General features: G+C 41.8%; 1 protein-coding gene across 1 annotated transcript in view; it reads left to right on the top strand.

Moving 5' to 3' along the window:
• Positions 1 to 17,362, top strand: part of gys2 (glycogen synthase 2) — a 57,368-nt gene that overhangs the window by 6,173 nt on the left and 33,833 nt on the right. The window contains exons 5-10 of the mRNA XM_070992596.1: positions 1,389 to 1,533; positions 1,795 to 1,912; positions 2,015 to 2,135; positions 2,332 to 2,438; positions 4,828 to 4,887; positions 5,039 to 5,117. Coding sequence (XP_070848697.1) covers positions 1,389 to 1,533; positions 1,795 to 1,912; positions 2,015 to 2,135; positions 2,332 to 2,438; positions 4,828 to 4,887; positions 5,039 to 5,117 — 630 coding nt within the window. The remainder of the gene's footprint in view (positions 1 to 1,388; positions 1,534 to 1,794; positions 1,913 to 2,014; positions 2,136 to 2,331; positions 2,439 to 4,827; positions 4,888 to 5,038; positions 5,118 to 17,362) is intronic.

The raw sequence follows: 17,362 nt of genomic DNA, 5'->3' as shown, positions 1-17,362 counted from the left end.
TTGTGGATGAGCTACAGGGAGATTAAAAAAAGTATGTTAAATTATGTTAGACTATTATCTTTGTCTTCTTCTTCTTCAAAACAAACACATACAATACCGGAGAAAACTCTGTTTCACTGATGTACAGAATGAGTCTTTGTTGTGTCTGTCTTTGGCATGCTGCAAGTTTCCCACAATAAAGACTGAACTGCAGTGAGCATCAACACAAAGTGTAGACAGACTTTAGATTTTATAGATCAGACTTTCTCAAAACAATTTCATCTGCACATGATCAGAAACTTAAATAAACTACAGTAAAACTTGATTTGTTTTAAGGAGGATGTTTCTCAAGAAACAAGAGAAACATCTTGTATCCCCCATTTTAGGTCTCTATAGCCCTGATTAAGCTTCAAACTAGACTATCAAAGGGTTTTAATGTAGCAAATTCTATTGTAATTAAGTCAATAACTTGGTTATTGACCAAAATTAATTCAATGTCTAACTGTTCCGAAAAGATTATGTGGTGTGGATTATGTGGATTATGTGCAGATAGCAGGGTAAAACTACTGGAATATTAATAGAATATTATTAACATTTCTCCATAGACATGTAGGATCAAGTAGACATTGTTGACAACTCAGCAGCACTGTAAGAATAGAATGATATTATTTTCCTCTTACCTTTGATGGCTGACAATCATTTTTCACATTGAAAAGTACATGTGTGAATACATGTGTAACATGTCCCACCCAACATATCAAACCATGTTGGCACAGAGACAGTTCTATTTAACCTGCTTTAGTACAGCTGTATTTTCAAAGATATAAGGGTCAGTTACACTCCTCTGTACGTAAGTATACATAATTTTAAGAGGAGGAACCGGCACAGAATGACACAGAATCCTGTCAAATCAAGGCCGCATTTCATCCATTAGTATGTAGTATGGAGTTGGGACACAGCTTACGTATAGTTAAAGAGAAACTCTTCTGCATCACTACACAACAACATTAATAGCACTTAGAGGCAGGTTTGTCCTTACATATGACTGATTACACTAATCTGCTTACAAATATTGAACAATATTACTAATGTTGTGAAACATCAGAGTAATAAGACTTTAAACTAATACTTTACAATGATGACACTCAAAAAGCTGTAAGAATAATTATTGGAATGTGTGTTTAATGTGATCCCATCCTCCCATCCCATCCCATCCCATTCATCCAGTAAGGCACGGTATGTAAAATCTGTAGTTACATTTTATCTGTTTACTTTCAATGGTTGAATAGGTTTCTTGAACAAATTTTACATTTAGCCAAGAAGGTTAAAAATTGGAATCTTTAAAATGATTGCCCCTCACACTGTATTGACCTGCCCCATGTGTTTATGTGTGTATGTGTGTGTTGTAGTTCGATATTGACAAGGAGGCGGGCGAGAGACAGATCTATCATCGTTACTGCTTGGAGAGAGCAGCGGTCCACTGTGCTCATGTCTTCACCACAGTCTCCCAGATCACTGCTGTGGAGGCTAAGCATATGCTCCACAGGAAGCCAGGTGGGGAAGTTTTTCACTGTTACAGCCTGATGCTCCACAGAGTTCATGTGTTTTATTTTAAAGATGCTGATGTCATTTGGTCATCCACAAAACTACCGGCCAGATTAACTCGACAGGTAGTATCAATATTTATGGTCCTGAGAGGATGAAGCCAAAGATTTTTGCTGACCCCCTTGCCTGTCCTCCAGCACCACTATAACAACAAACTTATCAGTGATCTGACTCCATTAAGGCACTCTAATTGTTGTCTTGACGGTACAGATGTGGTGACCCCGAATGGTCTGAATGTGAAGAAGTTCTCTGCCATGCATGAGTTTCAGAACCTTCACTCCACCAGCAAGGTCCGCATCCAGGAATTTGTCAGAGGACACTTCTATGGGTGGGTAGAGTTTTTGAATATAGCTCTGATCCATCTCATGTAGCGGTAACCCAGGAGGGTTGTTTCCTTTACACCTGATTATAATTCTTATCCTTCTGGCAGTCACCTGGACTTCAACCTGGAAAAGACACTCTTCTTCTTCATTGCTGGACGCTATGAGTTTTCCAACAAGGGAGCTGATATTTTCCTTGAATCACTGTCTAGACTCAATTACCTCCTGCGGGTGAGGTCCTTTAGTCTTCTACTGTCAGTAACACAATGCCGTCTGAATTAAATGTGCAAAATTTGCAAACAATACATGTTCAGAAAAATTACAACATTTTACAACAAACTGAATAAATTCTTCAGCATGCTTTCCAAATCACACATTCATCTTGTTCCCCTTTGTTTTTCTATTTCCTTGCACTCTTTATCCACAGGTCCACAGAAATGATGTGACAGTGGTAGTTTTCTTCATCATGCCAGCTAAAACTAACAACTTCAATGTTGAGTCACTGAAGGGGCAGGCGGTACGCAAACAGCTCTGGTATGCCCTGATTTGTTTTACAACTACCGCTATAATCATAATCAACTCAGACAGACTGGGGAACAGACAGACAGACACATAACACTAGGGAAAAAGGGAAACACAAAACACTAGGGGCTCTATTTTCGATTCTGCTGCTGGCCCGGCACAGGCGCAGCGCAAAGTCAGGTCTGCTTCGCTGATGGGACGTGGTGGCGCAGACTTTGGTATTTTCATGCACTGCGCCGCTCCTCCCCCCTTCTCATCTCAGTGCCACCCAGCGGTGCAACTCGGAAGGAGGGACACCAGCTCCTTGCCTCACCTTTAAAAACACCGGAAACTGGCGCCCAAACTCCCCCAGGAGCAGACTGACGTTCTGGTCCAGGAGGTCCAGGCTCCTAGTGGTGGTATCTACGGCCTCGCAAAATTTATTTCAATACTGTCTGTCTGTTTCATGTTGATCGTCAGAAGTTTTTTGAACTGATGTAACCGCAAATACTCCCCTCCCGTGCGCTCTGCTGCTCTCCCAGTTGACACAGCACATGCAGTTCAGCCTCTCTCCATCTTAAGTCCCTTAATGTGTCCTCCATGAGTTCATAGTGACATCCACATCGTACAGCCATGTTGTGTAAAACGCAACATGCCACGAAGAATGCACCGACACTCTGAGGGTTGTATATTAATGAACCACCTGTCCAGTCCAGACATCTAAAATGCATTTTGAGAACCCCAAATGTGCCTTTGATGACTGAACGAGCACTGCTGAAAACACCATTAAAACCATGCTGCCATCTTGTTGAAGGTGTGATAGACTGAAAGACTGTAGGGATGCTAGAATTTGTCAGGATGAAAGAGTCATGTGCCGACCTGGGGAAATTGGCATACATGTTTGTTTACGAAAATCCACTTGCCCAGCGGTGTGCTGCTGACGCACAGAGTTGACCAAGTCTGTGGTGGCGAGCTTTCAGCGCACTTTCACACCGCTGGCGTGGACCGAAATGGAACGAAAATCTAAATCAGCCGGCTGACTATGCCGACACCCCCCCCTACTGCACCACAACACCCATCCTGGCGCACCTCTGCGCGCCTCGCTTTACCAAAATATCAAGTGCGCTGTGCGCCTGCCTGCGCTGCATGAAAGTACCACTGTGCGGGGTGTGCATCCCACGCTGCGCCAGCGGCGGAATCGAAAATAGAGCCCTAGGAGCGGACAGAGCTAGCATATCCTCACACTAATAGTTATTGCCCATTATTGCCCTAATGGGCAATGCTCTGCATTATCTCCATTCCCCCTTCACATCAGTATGTACCTCTGAATTCACTCCTAGCTGCTTCAATAAAACAAAATCCTCAGCATAATAAGACACAGGATGTGTATGTTTATCTTTATGAAATGCTAGGAGAAACATATTGACATTGTTCATTCAACTTGTTTTGTCATTTAGCAAGTGGACAGCTTGACTACCTTGTTTGTTAGCCTACCATCGCCACATGTGTGCACTTCTTACTCTTAATGTTGGGGTAATTCTTTCAGCCTGTATAAATCGCAGTTTTGTCTGCTAGATGTGGATGTGAACAACATATGTCACATCACATCACATTTTGGTTTGCTCAAGGTTATTTTCAAGCCACAGCACATCTTGGAGCCACTTGTCTTTGAAAGGTGTTTTCTTCTGCTTCGGTTTTGTTTGTTTGTTTCTTAGGTGGCAGTATGCCAAAGTTGCTGCTTAATGTCTGGTTTTTCTTTTTTGGGCAACTCTTGTAGGTTACTTGATTAGGTGAAACGTGTTTACAAGAAACATGCATCGAGGAGAAATGTGCATTGATGACCAATTACACTTGCTGTCATCTTTTTTCTTTGAGTTTTATGGTGGTTAGCATTCATAAGTGTTGCACATTCTGAGCTACTGGTCTCTGAGCAGGTCAACTAGGAAGACTGTCATCATCTGAAAAACAATATTATATTGTTTCTAAGAAACAAATGCAAAAGTGGTGTGGTGGTGTTATAGCACAGCAAAACATCTTAAGGAAGAGGTTGGGTTGTTGGATTCACAAAGTGTGTGAGTGACACTGGGGTTTGCTATTCACTTTACGTTTCCAGTAAACATTGGTTTAACCATGTTCATGATCTTTCCCCAAACTTAACCAAGCAGTTTTTGCCTAAAGCCTAAAGCTTACCTAAGTTTTTGCATAGCAGTGGCAGAGCAGTGGCCAGTTTGTTGAACCTCAGGACCCATGAACAGGACCTGGACTTACTGCATGGTCTGTCAAGCTCTATGCCACTGATGTCATCCCAATAGAAAGTTCAATATGGTTGCCTCAGGTCTCCATTTTAATGTCATTGTTGTGAAATGTTCAGCACATTAATTTGGGTTTTGTTTACCAAAGCCATTCCATTTTAATTTCACAGGGATACAGCTCACACTGTGAAGGAGAAGTTTGGCAAAAAGCTGTATGATGCACTGTTAAAGTAAGTACGTTACATGGACACTGTACTGAACCCAGAGCCTTAATGATTTTACACTTTACAATTTGTAGTGTACAATAGCACTAATTCTCTGTGATGAATGGAGACGACCCATATTTTATGTAGTGTGTTTTATTGTTTGCTCTGCCCTTAGAGGGCAGATCCCTGACTTGAACTCCATCCTGGACCAAGATGACTTCACCATTATGAAGAGAGCTATCTATGCCACTCAGGTTTAACAGCCTTTCTCTCATTCTTCTTTTTACAGTGAACAACTACTTGTGTCATTTGAAATTGTTGTTTTCTTCCATCTAATGTATTTTTTCCTCCCTTCAACACTCCATGACCTGTCCGTGGGTTGTCAGAGTGTTAAGTACTCTCCCTGTATATCTACACATCTGTTACATTTAAGTTTATACTATATTGTCCCTGGAAAGTTAAGATTGATTCCATTAATGCAAACCATTTCAAGATATAATCACAACAGCAGGTACAATCAACGGCAATAACAAACAACCAGTTATAAAATTGAGGCAACTCACCGATGACATCTCATCAATCGATAAAGCCAAAAAGAACAGTTTGGCTGCACAACGGAAAGTTGTTTTATCATTTCAAATTAGCTGTGCTAATCTCCCACATTTTCTCCCTTATATGTGTAGGCAAGATGACAAGATGACAGCTACACCTTGACATTTTGGTTGACACCGCACTTGACCATTTAAAATCTCCCATTTCATCTCTACAACTGACAATACCCAACAAGAGACCATGTTGAATGGAAAGGCCTCGGCCTATTCTTTTGTGTTAAGATCGAGCCAATTGCAACCAATTGTGCAGATGACTGGCATAGCCCCTGAAATTCCAGAAACAAGTACATGTTGCTTCAGTGAGTAGAGTATAATCAAGTAATTCATTGTAAATAGGAATATTACCCAGTGTTGACTGATAAATATAGTAAATGGCCTCAACATAAATATATATTGCTGTAAGCCTAAATTTGAGTATATATACCCAAAGTATAAATGTAGATGGCCTAAGGACTGATTACCTGAATCTGAAATTTTTAGCAAGATGAATACAATAAATTGCGTTTTTTGGAGAATGCCTATGCTACTAGTAAACTTTGTATTGTTTTCAGGGTCGGGTAAGGCTTCATTCTATGGTCCCATGTGTGTTTTCCAGCTAAAACGCCCAAATATATTCATCTGCAAGCATCTTTTTGGAAAAAAAAAAAAATGTTCAGGGGGAAATTAAAAACCTACTTCAGCGTGTTCAAACTTCTATTACTCAATGACAGTAGCACTTACAAAAATTGTCACTGTTGGGGATAAAGCTTAAGTGTTACCTGGCCAACGTATCCTGTGTGTCAGATTAGTTTCCAAATATGTACCATGTAAGCACAATATCAACTGAGATAATAATAGCATTAAAAGTATATGTTTACACAGGGCAACTCTACAAGACAGGGCCACAAAATTAGGTAAATAACCACAAACAATGCTTTTGCTTTTATGAACCTATTCCCAAACCAATTAGCACTGCCAAATTAGTGAGCAAACTGGGGCTTTTCAGGCCCCTAGAACACTTGGGCCTCAGGACTGTTGCTGTTTTGACTGGTTGGCAATCCATCCTTAACTTTTGAATAGTATTCCCTAGTCAGCTCAGATCAATATCCATGGAAAAATTGTTATTTCCTGTCTGTGGTTTATCACTATTATATTTCCCTACCCTCTGCATGGACATTTTCACATGTCTCACTTCTGGCCACACCTGGATAAGTGATGTTAACTAATCAGCCTATTGTGACATCACTCATTATGTTGTGGCCAGAGATGATACATGCTTCAAAGTGTCCATCTCTCAATCACTGAGTATAATGGAAGTTCCCTATTTTTTGAACAAGTAAACTTTATTTCTACTGTGCCTTTCAAAACCAGTGTCACAGGGTGCTTCACATGTGCATAGAATCACAAAATACAGCAAGAATTTCAAGGAGTGGCCAAACACAGAGAAACAAAACAAAATATAAAAAGAAATGATACAAACAATTGTGTTCTTTTTATGATGTGTGTGAACAGTTTGACTGTTCATATATTAGTTAAAACACAGCCTCCTCATTCATCCCAGAGAAACCACTGTGTTGTGAATTGAACTTAATTTACAAACTTAATGTGATGATCAAAGCATTACTAACTCTGGAGTTACTCAGGATAACACAGCTCACTACCCAAGTAGAATCTACTTAAATGTACTTCAACTATATTTAAATACTGCAAAGTATGTTTCTAGTACATGTGTACTTACTTAAGTACACATGTAAGATTGAGCAATAAATGTACTACAGTACAATATATTTTCAGCAAAATTTAAGTTACATTTTTAAAGGGTACTTTTAAGATAATTGCAGCAAAATATTTTTTTAATGTATTTTCAGCAAGAGTGTTAAAACACTAATAGCATAATAGTGCACTTAAAATAGATTAAACAGATTAAAAATATATTAATTTTATGCTATTTTGAAATACACAGAATTACATTTTTATTATGTTCGATTTAAAATTTATATATAGCATGCTTTTGATAAATGTTTATTTATTTTAGTAAAATGTAATTCAATATTTAAAGTGCACTTTTAACATAATTGCTGCCAAAGACTTTGAAGCGTTTGCGTAACAGTGCACTTAAAATTAACTTATGCAGATCAAAAGTATAGTAATTTTATGCTGTCAATGCTAGTAAGTGTCACATTTTTAAAGCCTGTTTTATTATTATCTTACGATCAAACATCCATGCAGTATCATGCCGTCAGTGACAGGTAAAATAGGAAATGACCAACATTTTCCATGGATCAGATAATAAGAGGTGCCAAATATTTCAAGGACATAAAGGCATTAATGTGCATTTAATGCATAATATATCTGAGGACATATATGTAAAGTACATCCTGTTTGTGTTTTAAAGTTCACCTAAAGTGTATTGAAAATGCTCAAGAAGTATGAAAAATACATTAGTATGTAAGTAAGTAAGTAAGTAGATGTAGAATGAATTAATATTAGATTTTATGTACACTCAAAATACAACTTACATTACATTATAAATGTTGTAGTAACTTCACTGACAAAACAAGAAACCTACAGGCTACTGAGGGGCTGACATACCAGTACTTGCCTTTGTAGTGAGTACTACCTTAATTTGATGTTGCATTCGTTGATAAAATGTCGGGGCACCACCTTCCTCAACTAAGAAGGACTGCAGAGATTAACTGCTGTAACGCTGATAAATACTAACGAATGAACTAACAGTAAACCAGTCTGATAATCTGAAGCGTAAACTCTGGATACAGGGATCGTATATATTCAGCTCAAAAGGACACCGTCTAACCAGGACTTAAATCAAAATATCATTTATTAAGCAGAATTGTGGATAATGGGTAATGTACCATGAATAATAAGACAGAAGATGGGAGGTGATATGACAGAACACACAAGAAACTTATGGCAACACAAGGGTAAATAAATTGGCGATAGTGAGAGGCAGTCTAAAAGGAATAATGGGGACGCGAACGCAGAGTTAAGGGAAAGAACGATTAATGGAGAGAATTTGGACGAATTGACCTAATCTTAACCTCACGGACCAACTCTTATTCAAACCCGCTTAGCGTGCCTACTTGGTTGCTGGCGTCCCGTTGTGCTCTGCTCCGAACTGGCTCGAAGACGTTCCAGATGTTCGTCCGCGGCTCGATCTGCTCGGTGGTCTAGTGGAAGGCCCAGACCTCCAAGATGACAAACTGGTGCGGAACGGGGCGTCTCTGGAACTGGTTCGGCGGTCGGTTACAGATGATGGACTGTTCCGGATGGTTGTGAACCGGACCAAGGATCAACAGCTGGCCGCAGGGTTTGGTTGAGTCCGTGACGGATTATTTTAGACTGATAGTACAAATTAAGAGTCTCTTCGATGGCCGGTCGAAGAAGGCTACAAAATTAGTATTACTTGCCTAAATTTACTAATGAAAACAAAACAAAACGTTGGGCTAAAGAGGAAGTTAACTTTGAAGTTTACGGCAAATTATAAGAATACGTCTTCTGAAGATTATTTACGCTACCCGGAATGGCTTGGAGTAGCTCGAAGACGAAAACTTAAGGAGCAAAACGACTGTGCAAAACTTAAGACAAAGGTAAAGAAAAGAACTCAGCTGAGGGTAACTAGACGTGAAAAAAAACAAAAAAAAAAAAACTAACTAACTAACAAAAACTTAGACGGATCAAAAAAACAAAAACTAAAACTCTACTAAGTGAAACGCGCACTACACGCAGTTTTTAAAGGTCGCTCCGGGGCGTGTCGAAAGGCAGGCCATCGAATCACGTGAGACTCTTTGTGACGCGCGGTGTAATCTTGCCTCATGGAGCTGAACTAATCAAAGAATCATACGAGGGGCTCATCTGCTTCTCACTATGGTCAATCACATATAATTTCAATGACCAATTTTCAATGGCATTTCAACACTGTTCACAGCATGCATTAGACACTTTCTATGGTTGGGTGAAAACATTAAATGATAATCATGGTACAGTTTTATCCCAACAGGTATAATAACTCAATGAATAACTAATACAAAAATAAAGGTAATAATAAAGAGAGGCAGATTATATTTGTCAAGAATGATTATCACGATTACGGTTACTTATTGAAAAATGTACAAAGTCAAGCATATTCAATCTGACGGTTAGGAAACTCTGGATGGCAGTATAGTTTTGTGGTGACAATTCATACAACTTTTTATAAAACCGTTAAAATCACAACTTGGTCATACTTCGGGTCAGAGATACGGGAAAAACATCAATATTATGCGTACCCCGAGTCCTGCAAGTTGAAAACATGAAAAGTTAAGTTTAACATAAAAGTCTGGTTATCTTGGAGTGTTGAGGAAAATCACACAAGCATACACAAGTTGCCTCAATGGATGTCCGGTTTACGACCCATCAGCATTTGCTGATGTTTGTGGATGTTCCTCTGGGGCCTGGCGTTTGTCTCTCCAGACAGTTTTATTGTCTTGATCACTCTTGGGGCTATCAGGAGAGAATTAGCATTGCCATGAGAAACATAGTGAGGAGAAGGTGAGGAGAAGGCCACCTTTGATGTTGAGGTGTCTGTGTCCCTGGCTTCCCTGAAAAGAAAACATGGAGGAGATGTCTCTTGTCCAGACATCTTTTCTCTCTTCGAAATCAGATTGCATTATAGGTAAACCAGATGGTCTACAATTCAATCAGTTGGCGGGTTTACACCTCCATTTCCCTTGAGTATCACCAGAAAAGGAGGGAAAGAAGGGGTCAGTTAAAGGCCGGTTCTGCTACACCTTGATTGATGCATCTCCTTTTGTCGCATATAAAGTGAATAATTCCCTGTCGAAATGTGTGTACAGCCATACTTAAAGTATATTTATTTACAGATCAAAGACCCGTTCACAGACGGCGATACTGCATTTACATCCGTAATAACTTGCATGAAAACAAACATTATTATGATGACGACGCTTCACAGATAAATAAACCGTCTGCCTCTGCCTGCTACGAACATACCTGTGATTAGTCCATCACCAATTTCACCATTCTCATACACCACATACCACCTACTGGGCAATAGGGGTAAATACCACTGATAACACACAGATAAAGAACACAATAGAAAATATGGTTCTAACACACCAAACCCTAATTGTTAATGGTGGCAGTCATAACAATTACAAGCAAATTCAAACAAAATGAGCCAAATTATGCCATATACACTTGTATTGTGACAAACCGGAGACTGTAGCCTCCTGCAAAAGACAAAGCTTAGTCACAGGTCTTTCTTATATGTTTGTCTTTTTCCGGAGACGCACAGTATGCACAAAGCCTTTCTTGTCTGAGAAGGTTTCCAAAACTTTGCCAAGCAGCCGCGAGCCACAAGGAGCAGAGTCAACCACAACGGCAATGTCTCCAGTTGCAAAACTTCTTCTACTTTGATTCCACTTTTGCCGTTCTTGGAGCAAAGGAAGGTACCCTGTACCCACCTTTTCCAAAAAAGGTCTGCAATATACTGGACCTGTCTCCATCTCCTTTTCACATACAGATCTTGTTTTCTGAATAGTCCAGGTGGTAAGACTGGTTTGTCTTTCATAGCATGCATCGGTGTCCAAGGATTGTGCTACTTCCAAATGGACAGCTCTACTAGAGAGGCAGGTAAAGATTACGCCATACCGTTCACAAATGCTTCGACCTCTCTTCATCTCAACTGGCCCAAAGTAGTCGACTCCAACGTCTGTGAAGGGAGGGAGATCAGGTAGACTTTAGACTGCTTCTTTACTGATCCTATCCATCCATTATCTATACCGCCTATCCCTTTCGGGGTTGCGGGGGGCTGGAGCCTATCCCAGCTACAATGGGCCAGAGGCGGGGTACACCCTGAGCCGGTCGCCAGCCGATTGCAGGGCCACATGTAAGGACAAACAAACATTCACACTCACACCTGCGGACAATTTAGAGTCATCAATTAACCTAATGAGCATGTTTTTGGTCTGTGGGAGGAAGCCGGAGGACCCGGAGAGAACCCACGCATGCACAGGAAGAACATGCAAACTTCACACAGAAAGGCCCCGTCTGACCCAGGGATCGAACCGGCAACCTTCTGCGCCACCGTGCAGCCCCTTTACTGATCCCAACTTGGGAAATTATTTCATTGCGGTAGCAATTAAACAGACAAACACAGAATGTGTGCAAGAATTGTTAAAAAATTGTGTTCCAGATGAAAAAATAAATGTAAACCGTAGACCGAATGTACAATATTACAGTAGGATAGATAATATGTAAAATATTGGTGTTTGTGAGGTTGGTGGATTAACTGTTTAAGTTGCTATTGTACATTGTGATGGCTCATGGCAGGAATGATTTCCTGAAGTGGTCCTTCTGACAGCGGAGCTGGAGCAGTCTATTAGAGAAGGAGCTCCACTCTCTGTGGTGAAGAGGATGTTCAGGGTTTTCTATGATGGATAACAGTCTGTCTAGAGTCCTCTTGTCCACCACCTCCTCGAAAGTGTCGAGTTTGCAGCCAATAATGGAGCCGACCTTCCTGATCAGTTTGTTCAGTCTGTTGGTGTCACCGGCTCCGTTGCTGCTAACCCAGCACACTGCAGCAAAGAAGAGTGCACTGGCAACAACAGACTGGTAGAAGATCTCCAACATCTTGCTGCACATGTTCAATGATCTGAGCCTCCTCAGGAAATTGAGTCTGCTCATCCCCTTCTTGTAAACAGCGTTGATGTCACTTTTCCAGTTCAGTCTGTTGTTGAGGTGCACTCCGAGGTATTTGTAATCCTCCACCACTGCGACATTCTCCCCCAGAATACACAGTGGTTGTGTGGTCGTCCTGTTCCTTCTGAAATTAATAACCATCTCCTTGGTCTTGGCCACATTAAGCAGCAGGTGATTTCTACCAGACCATTCAACAAAATCTTCCACCACTGCTCTGTATTTCTCCTCTCGTCCATCCTTTACACACCCCACCACCGCTGAAAATGTCTGTAGTTGGCATGATGAAGAGTTGTACTGAAAGTCTGAGGTGTACAAGGTGAAAAGAAAAGGAGACAGGACAGTTCCCTGTGCTGATCCTGTATTACTTTCCATGGTCTCAGACAGAACGTTGCCCAGTCGGACAAACTGCGGTCTGTCTGTCAGGTAGTCAATAATCCAGGAGATTGTGGGCACATCGACTCCCATCACTCGCAGCTTCTCACCCAGGGGCAGCGGCTGGATGGTACTAAAAGCACTGGAGAAATCAAAGAAAGTGATCCTCACAGTGCTGCCTTTACAATCCAGGTGGAAGTGAGCACAATGCAGCAGGTGTATGATGGGTTTTGGGTGCCGTTAGTAGAGAGGTGTGAAGGGGTCGGGATGAATGTAAGGCCACTCCTGGCTGTGAGCTAAACCTGTTGAAAAAGTGGTTTAGCTCCTTGGCCTCCTCAAGGCTGCCGGCTGCTGGTCTGTCTTTTGCCTTGAGCCCAGTGATCTCCTTCATTCCTGTCCACACATCCTTGTTTCTGCTCTGCCTCAGCTTCTCCCTCAGCTCATGTCGAACACTTCTTAGTTAATTTTTGTTCCCTGACCTGAAAGCTTGTTGCCTCTTGTTCAGCAGACTTTTCAGTTCACTGGTGATCCAGGGCTTGTAGTTGGGAAAGCAGCGTACAGTCCAGGTTGGCAGTATGGTCTGTTTGATCTGTCTGATCTGATCTGTCTGATGTACTCTGTGATACACTCTGTCAGGCTGTTGATGTCCTCCCCATGTGGCTCACACAACACATTCCAGCCTGTTGTCTAAAAGCAGTCCTGCAGTGACTCATTAGTCTCCTGAGTCCACCTCTTCACTGTTCTCGTGGACACAAGTTGCCTCTGAACAACAGGGACATACTGAGGTGTCAACAACACCAGGCTGTGATCAGCTCTGCCTAGGAGGGGAAGGGCAGTGGCACTGTATGCATCCTTAGCATTAGCATATCGTCACTGTCCGATAAAAAGCACGTATCTCCAAAACTCGTTTTTTTCAGGAACATGAAAAAAGTGTTTTACTCGTCAATTAACTTACAAATTAAACCCAAAACACAGTAATTAGACACACTTAGGACTCGAAATGAAAACCTATAGTTACACGGTGATTAGCAACCCGTTTAGTATTTTAATTGGATTTACGTGCGTTGTTGTGAGTGACATTGGACATACATGTTTTTTAAATAATGCGTTCCAATGATGTCCGGTCATTTACGAGCCTCGAGTCTCCCGTTCATGTCCCACTAAATCCGTAAACTATTGATAGCAGGCTATCCTACATTTCCACATAGCACATTACCCTAATCTAAGATTTTTTTAATACTGTATTAACGCACATGCATCAGTCTGATAATTTCTCTGTTCCTGCGTAACACTGCTCCACACAAATTACTGCAGAAACTTACCTTTCGGCCTACGTGTATCGGTGGGCTATTAAGATGCTTTGTTACAAGAAACGGTGCAGTGTTTCCTCCTGAACAGATATATTTGGCATGCATGCATCATGCAAGGACAACATTAGCCTAGCGTTAGATGCTATAATAAGTCTGCAAAGTACTGACGGTATACAGTCTGTGTTTACGGACATGACAAATCATCTGATATACAGGCTAAGGTTAGCTAGCGGTTAGCCCTCAGGATTGAGTTGTACAGAACGAAGTAGTAAGTCTAGTGTGGCGTTGTCTCTGGTGGGACAGTTGATAAACTGGTTGAAAGTTGGCAGAGATTTGTCCAAAGTATTATAGTTAAAGCCTCCAGTGATAACAGTGAGGCAAATAATAAGGCAACATCTCCACAGCTAGCAGCTCAATGTCCGGGCTACAAAAACATTCCTTAATGGTAAAATGTCCGGGATTACGCCACTTCTCATTCACAAACAGCGCAATCCCACCTTTCTGTGTGGAGTTTGCATGTTCTCCCCGTGTTCACCTGGGGTTTCCTCTTCAAAAAAAACCCCTCTAAAAACATGCAAGAAGATCACCACCTGACCAATGGTGACAAAAGAAACTGGGTCCCTGGAGGGAAAGACGGGAGGGAGGACCAAGGATGGGTCAAATGCAGAGAAGAATTTCACAAGAAGCATGGTGTGTCCAGTTTCCCTCCCTAACTCTGCATGTTGTGTGTTAATGTGACTAATAATGGTTGTCTTCTTCTTCTTGGTGGAGGTGTGTTGGTGAGGAGAGAAGGGTGAAGAGGTTATTTTCAAACTTTTTGGGGTACTGTCCTTTACTCTGTGTTTATTTGTACATTCACTTTCTATGTATTATACACTATAGTACTGTTTTTAGCAGTGGTGGTTTTCACGGTGTCTCGGGGCGAGGATGGCGTCCTCGGCGACGCTGTCTTTGTCTATCAGACACGGCGTTAGGCTTGTAGTTCCTCCCAACTCCACAGTGGAGCATGTGCTGCTGGCTGTGGGAGAGCAGGTGGGCCACGGAAACATCTCCTATGCTTCCAGGATGAACAGGATGGTGGTAGTCTTTTTTAAAGATCAGGATTGTGTGGTTAAACTTACTGAGAGTGGATTAATTTTGGATGGAGGTTTTTTCCAAGTTTCGCCGCTGGCTGTGCCGTCTACCACGTCACAGTGTCCGGCGTTCCTCCATTCATTCCGAATGACGTGCTAAAGCGGGAGCTGCGGCGTTTCGGTAAGTTTGCGAGTGGTTTCTGCAAGTTTGCGAGTGGTTTCCGCACTGTTGGTCTGGGCTGTAAGGATGATAAACTGAACTGAGCAGAGACTGACATGTCCAGTCTCTGCGGAGACAAGTGTTCATGTTTCTGGATTTACCTGGTTACCTGATTTACCTACAGTACACCTAGGTGTAGCTGGGCAGGTGGAGGGAGGTGTAGTTGAACAGGGAGGTGTAGCTGGGCAGGTGGAGGGAGGTGTAGTTGAATAGGGAGGTGTAGCTGGGCAGGTGGAGATGGTAGGGCAGGTGGAGGCTGATATAGCTGGGCATCAGGCCGCTCTGGATAACATCCAGCTCATAGGGATGGAAACAGACGGTGGTGATGAATCTGACTGTGTTTCTATAGCAGACAGTGTGTCTCAGAATGCAGATTTATATTCTTTGAAGGAGGTTAACGATTATCTGGATGACTCTTTTGGAAGGTCAGTGGAGATTAGTGATTATTTCCCTGATGTTAATAATGTAAGATGAGATTTATTTTTGTGAGGACATGTTCAGCAGAGTGCCTTGTTTCGAATTGTTCATTATTTTGAGTTCCCATAAATTTAATTAATTGTAACTCCATTTATGAATATTGTATTCCAATGTTTAAGTTTTATCTGGAACTATATAATACGTGCACTTTGAGATTGGCGGAGTGATAGTTAAAATGTCAGATGCCACTTTTGGGTTGTCAGTGTTTAATTGTCCTATGCTTGGGCGGACATTAAAGTGGATCGAGTTACACCGAAGGAGTTGTCCCCGTGCTCTTGCTTCACCCACAGCCCTCCGATAGCTTAATTCAGTAACATGTAAGGCAGTAGACAAAAACATTGATAAGCCTACCTTACAATAAGTTTATTCACACGGTGAGCACTCTGCAGAAGGTTGTAGGTACAGACCTACTGGATGAGAAGAGACATTATCGTCTAAGAAAACATGTCACTGCATTGAGGAACGGTCTGAGAGGCACTAAAAGGGCGAAGAAAATGAAATTTAAATAAATCTAACATGTCTCTACAACACTGGGTGTTTCCTCACTACTGTGTGTCTGCTCTGTTCCTCTGCCTCTCTCTTTCATATATGCAGGATTTGAGAGTTGCTTCTTTAAACATAAATGGGGGTAGAAGTCAGCAAAAAAGAGCCCTAGTGTCAGAGGTTATTAGACAAAAAAACTAGATGTTATCTTTTTGCAGGAAACTCACACTGATAGCTTGAATGAGACAGATTGGAGGGTGTGGTGTGGGGGGGGTGTTTTTGCTCTCAGCCACGGTACTAGCCTTAGTGCTGGAGTTGCTGTTCTGTTCTCTCTGTCTTTAAATGTAAATATAATATCCAGCACAGAAATTGTGGCAGGTAGAGTTCTGATGGTGAAGGCAGAAATAGGCCCTGAGCGGTTAGCATGTTTTAAAAAATTAAAAGGCAAGTTAGAAAGCAGTGATCAGGGGGAGTGGGTCATACTGGGGGGTGGGGGTGGGGGGTGGGGGGGGGGGGGGGGGTGTTTGATGGTAAGGTTAGTGCAGCCAGGTTGGACAGATTGTACATGTCTGCCCCCTTCACCACCGGGGCGACTAACTGTCAGATTCATCCAGTAGGTTTTACAGACCATCATTTGGTCGTTTTAGATTTGTTTCTGTCTCCTACTAGAAAGAATAAATCTTATTGGCATTTTAATGTTAAACTTTTACAAGATCATGTGTTTTGTGAAAATTTTAAACTATTCTGGACTAACTGGAGATCTAAGAAAGGGTCTTTTCCCACCCTTAGTCAGTGGTGGGAGGTTGGAAAGGGACAAATTAGAGTTTTCTGTCAACAATATACGTCCTACTCCACTGAAAGCGTTAGGAGAGCTATGGAGCAGTTGGAGGCAGAAATAAAGGAGTTAGAAAGTGTGTCTGCAGAAAAGGCAGCAGCTGAACAGTTTCCTTAACGAGAAGGCGAAAGGGGCTCTGGTCCGAGCCCGTTTCACTGCAATGAGAGACATAGATGCTCCGACCTCCTTCTTTTTCAATCTGGACAAGTCTGTGGGCCAGAAAAAACAGATGGCGTGTCTCCATCTGCCTGATGGGAGTTTGACCTCTGACCCTGTAGGGATGAGGAGGCATGCAATGTCCTTCTACACAGACCTGTTCAGGGCGGAAGGTTGTGATATGGATGCTACTGCTGAGCTTCTGCAGGATCTTCCTCAGCTGAGTCCAGCAGATCAAGACATAATGAGCTCGGATGTCTCTC

Source organism: Chaetodon trifascialis, chromosome 22 (assembly GCF_039877785.1).
Source record: "Chaetodon trifascialis isolate fChaTrf1 chromosome 22, fChaTrf1.hap1, whole genome shotgun sequence".
Taxonomy (NCBI): domain Eukaryota; kingdom Metazoa; phylum Chordata; class Actinopteri; order Chaetodontiformes; family Chaetodontidae; genus Chaetodon; species Chaetodon trifascialis.
This window is presented reverse-complemented; position numbering and strand designations above follow the sequence as displayed.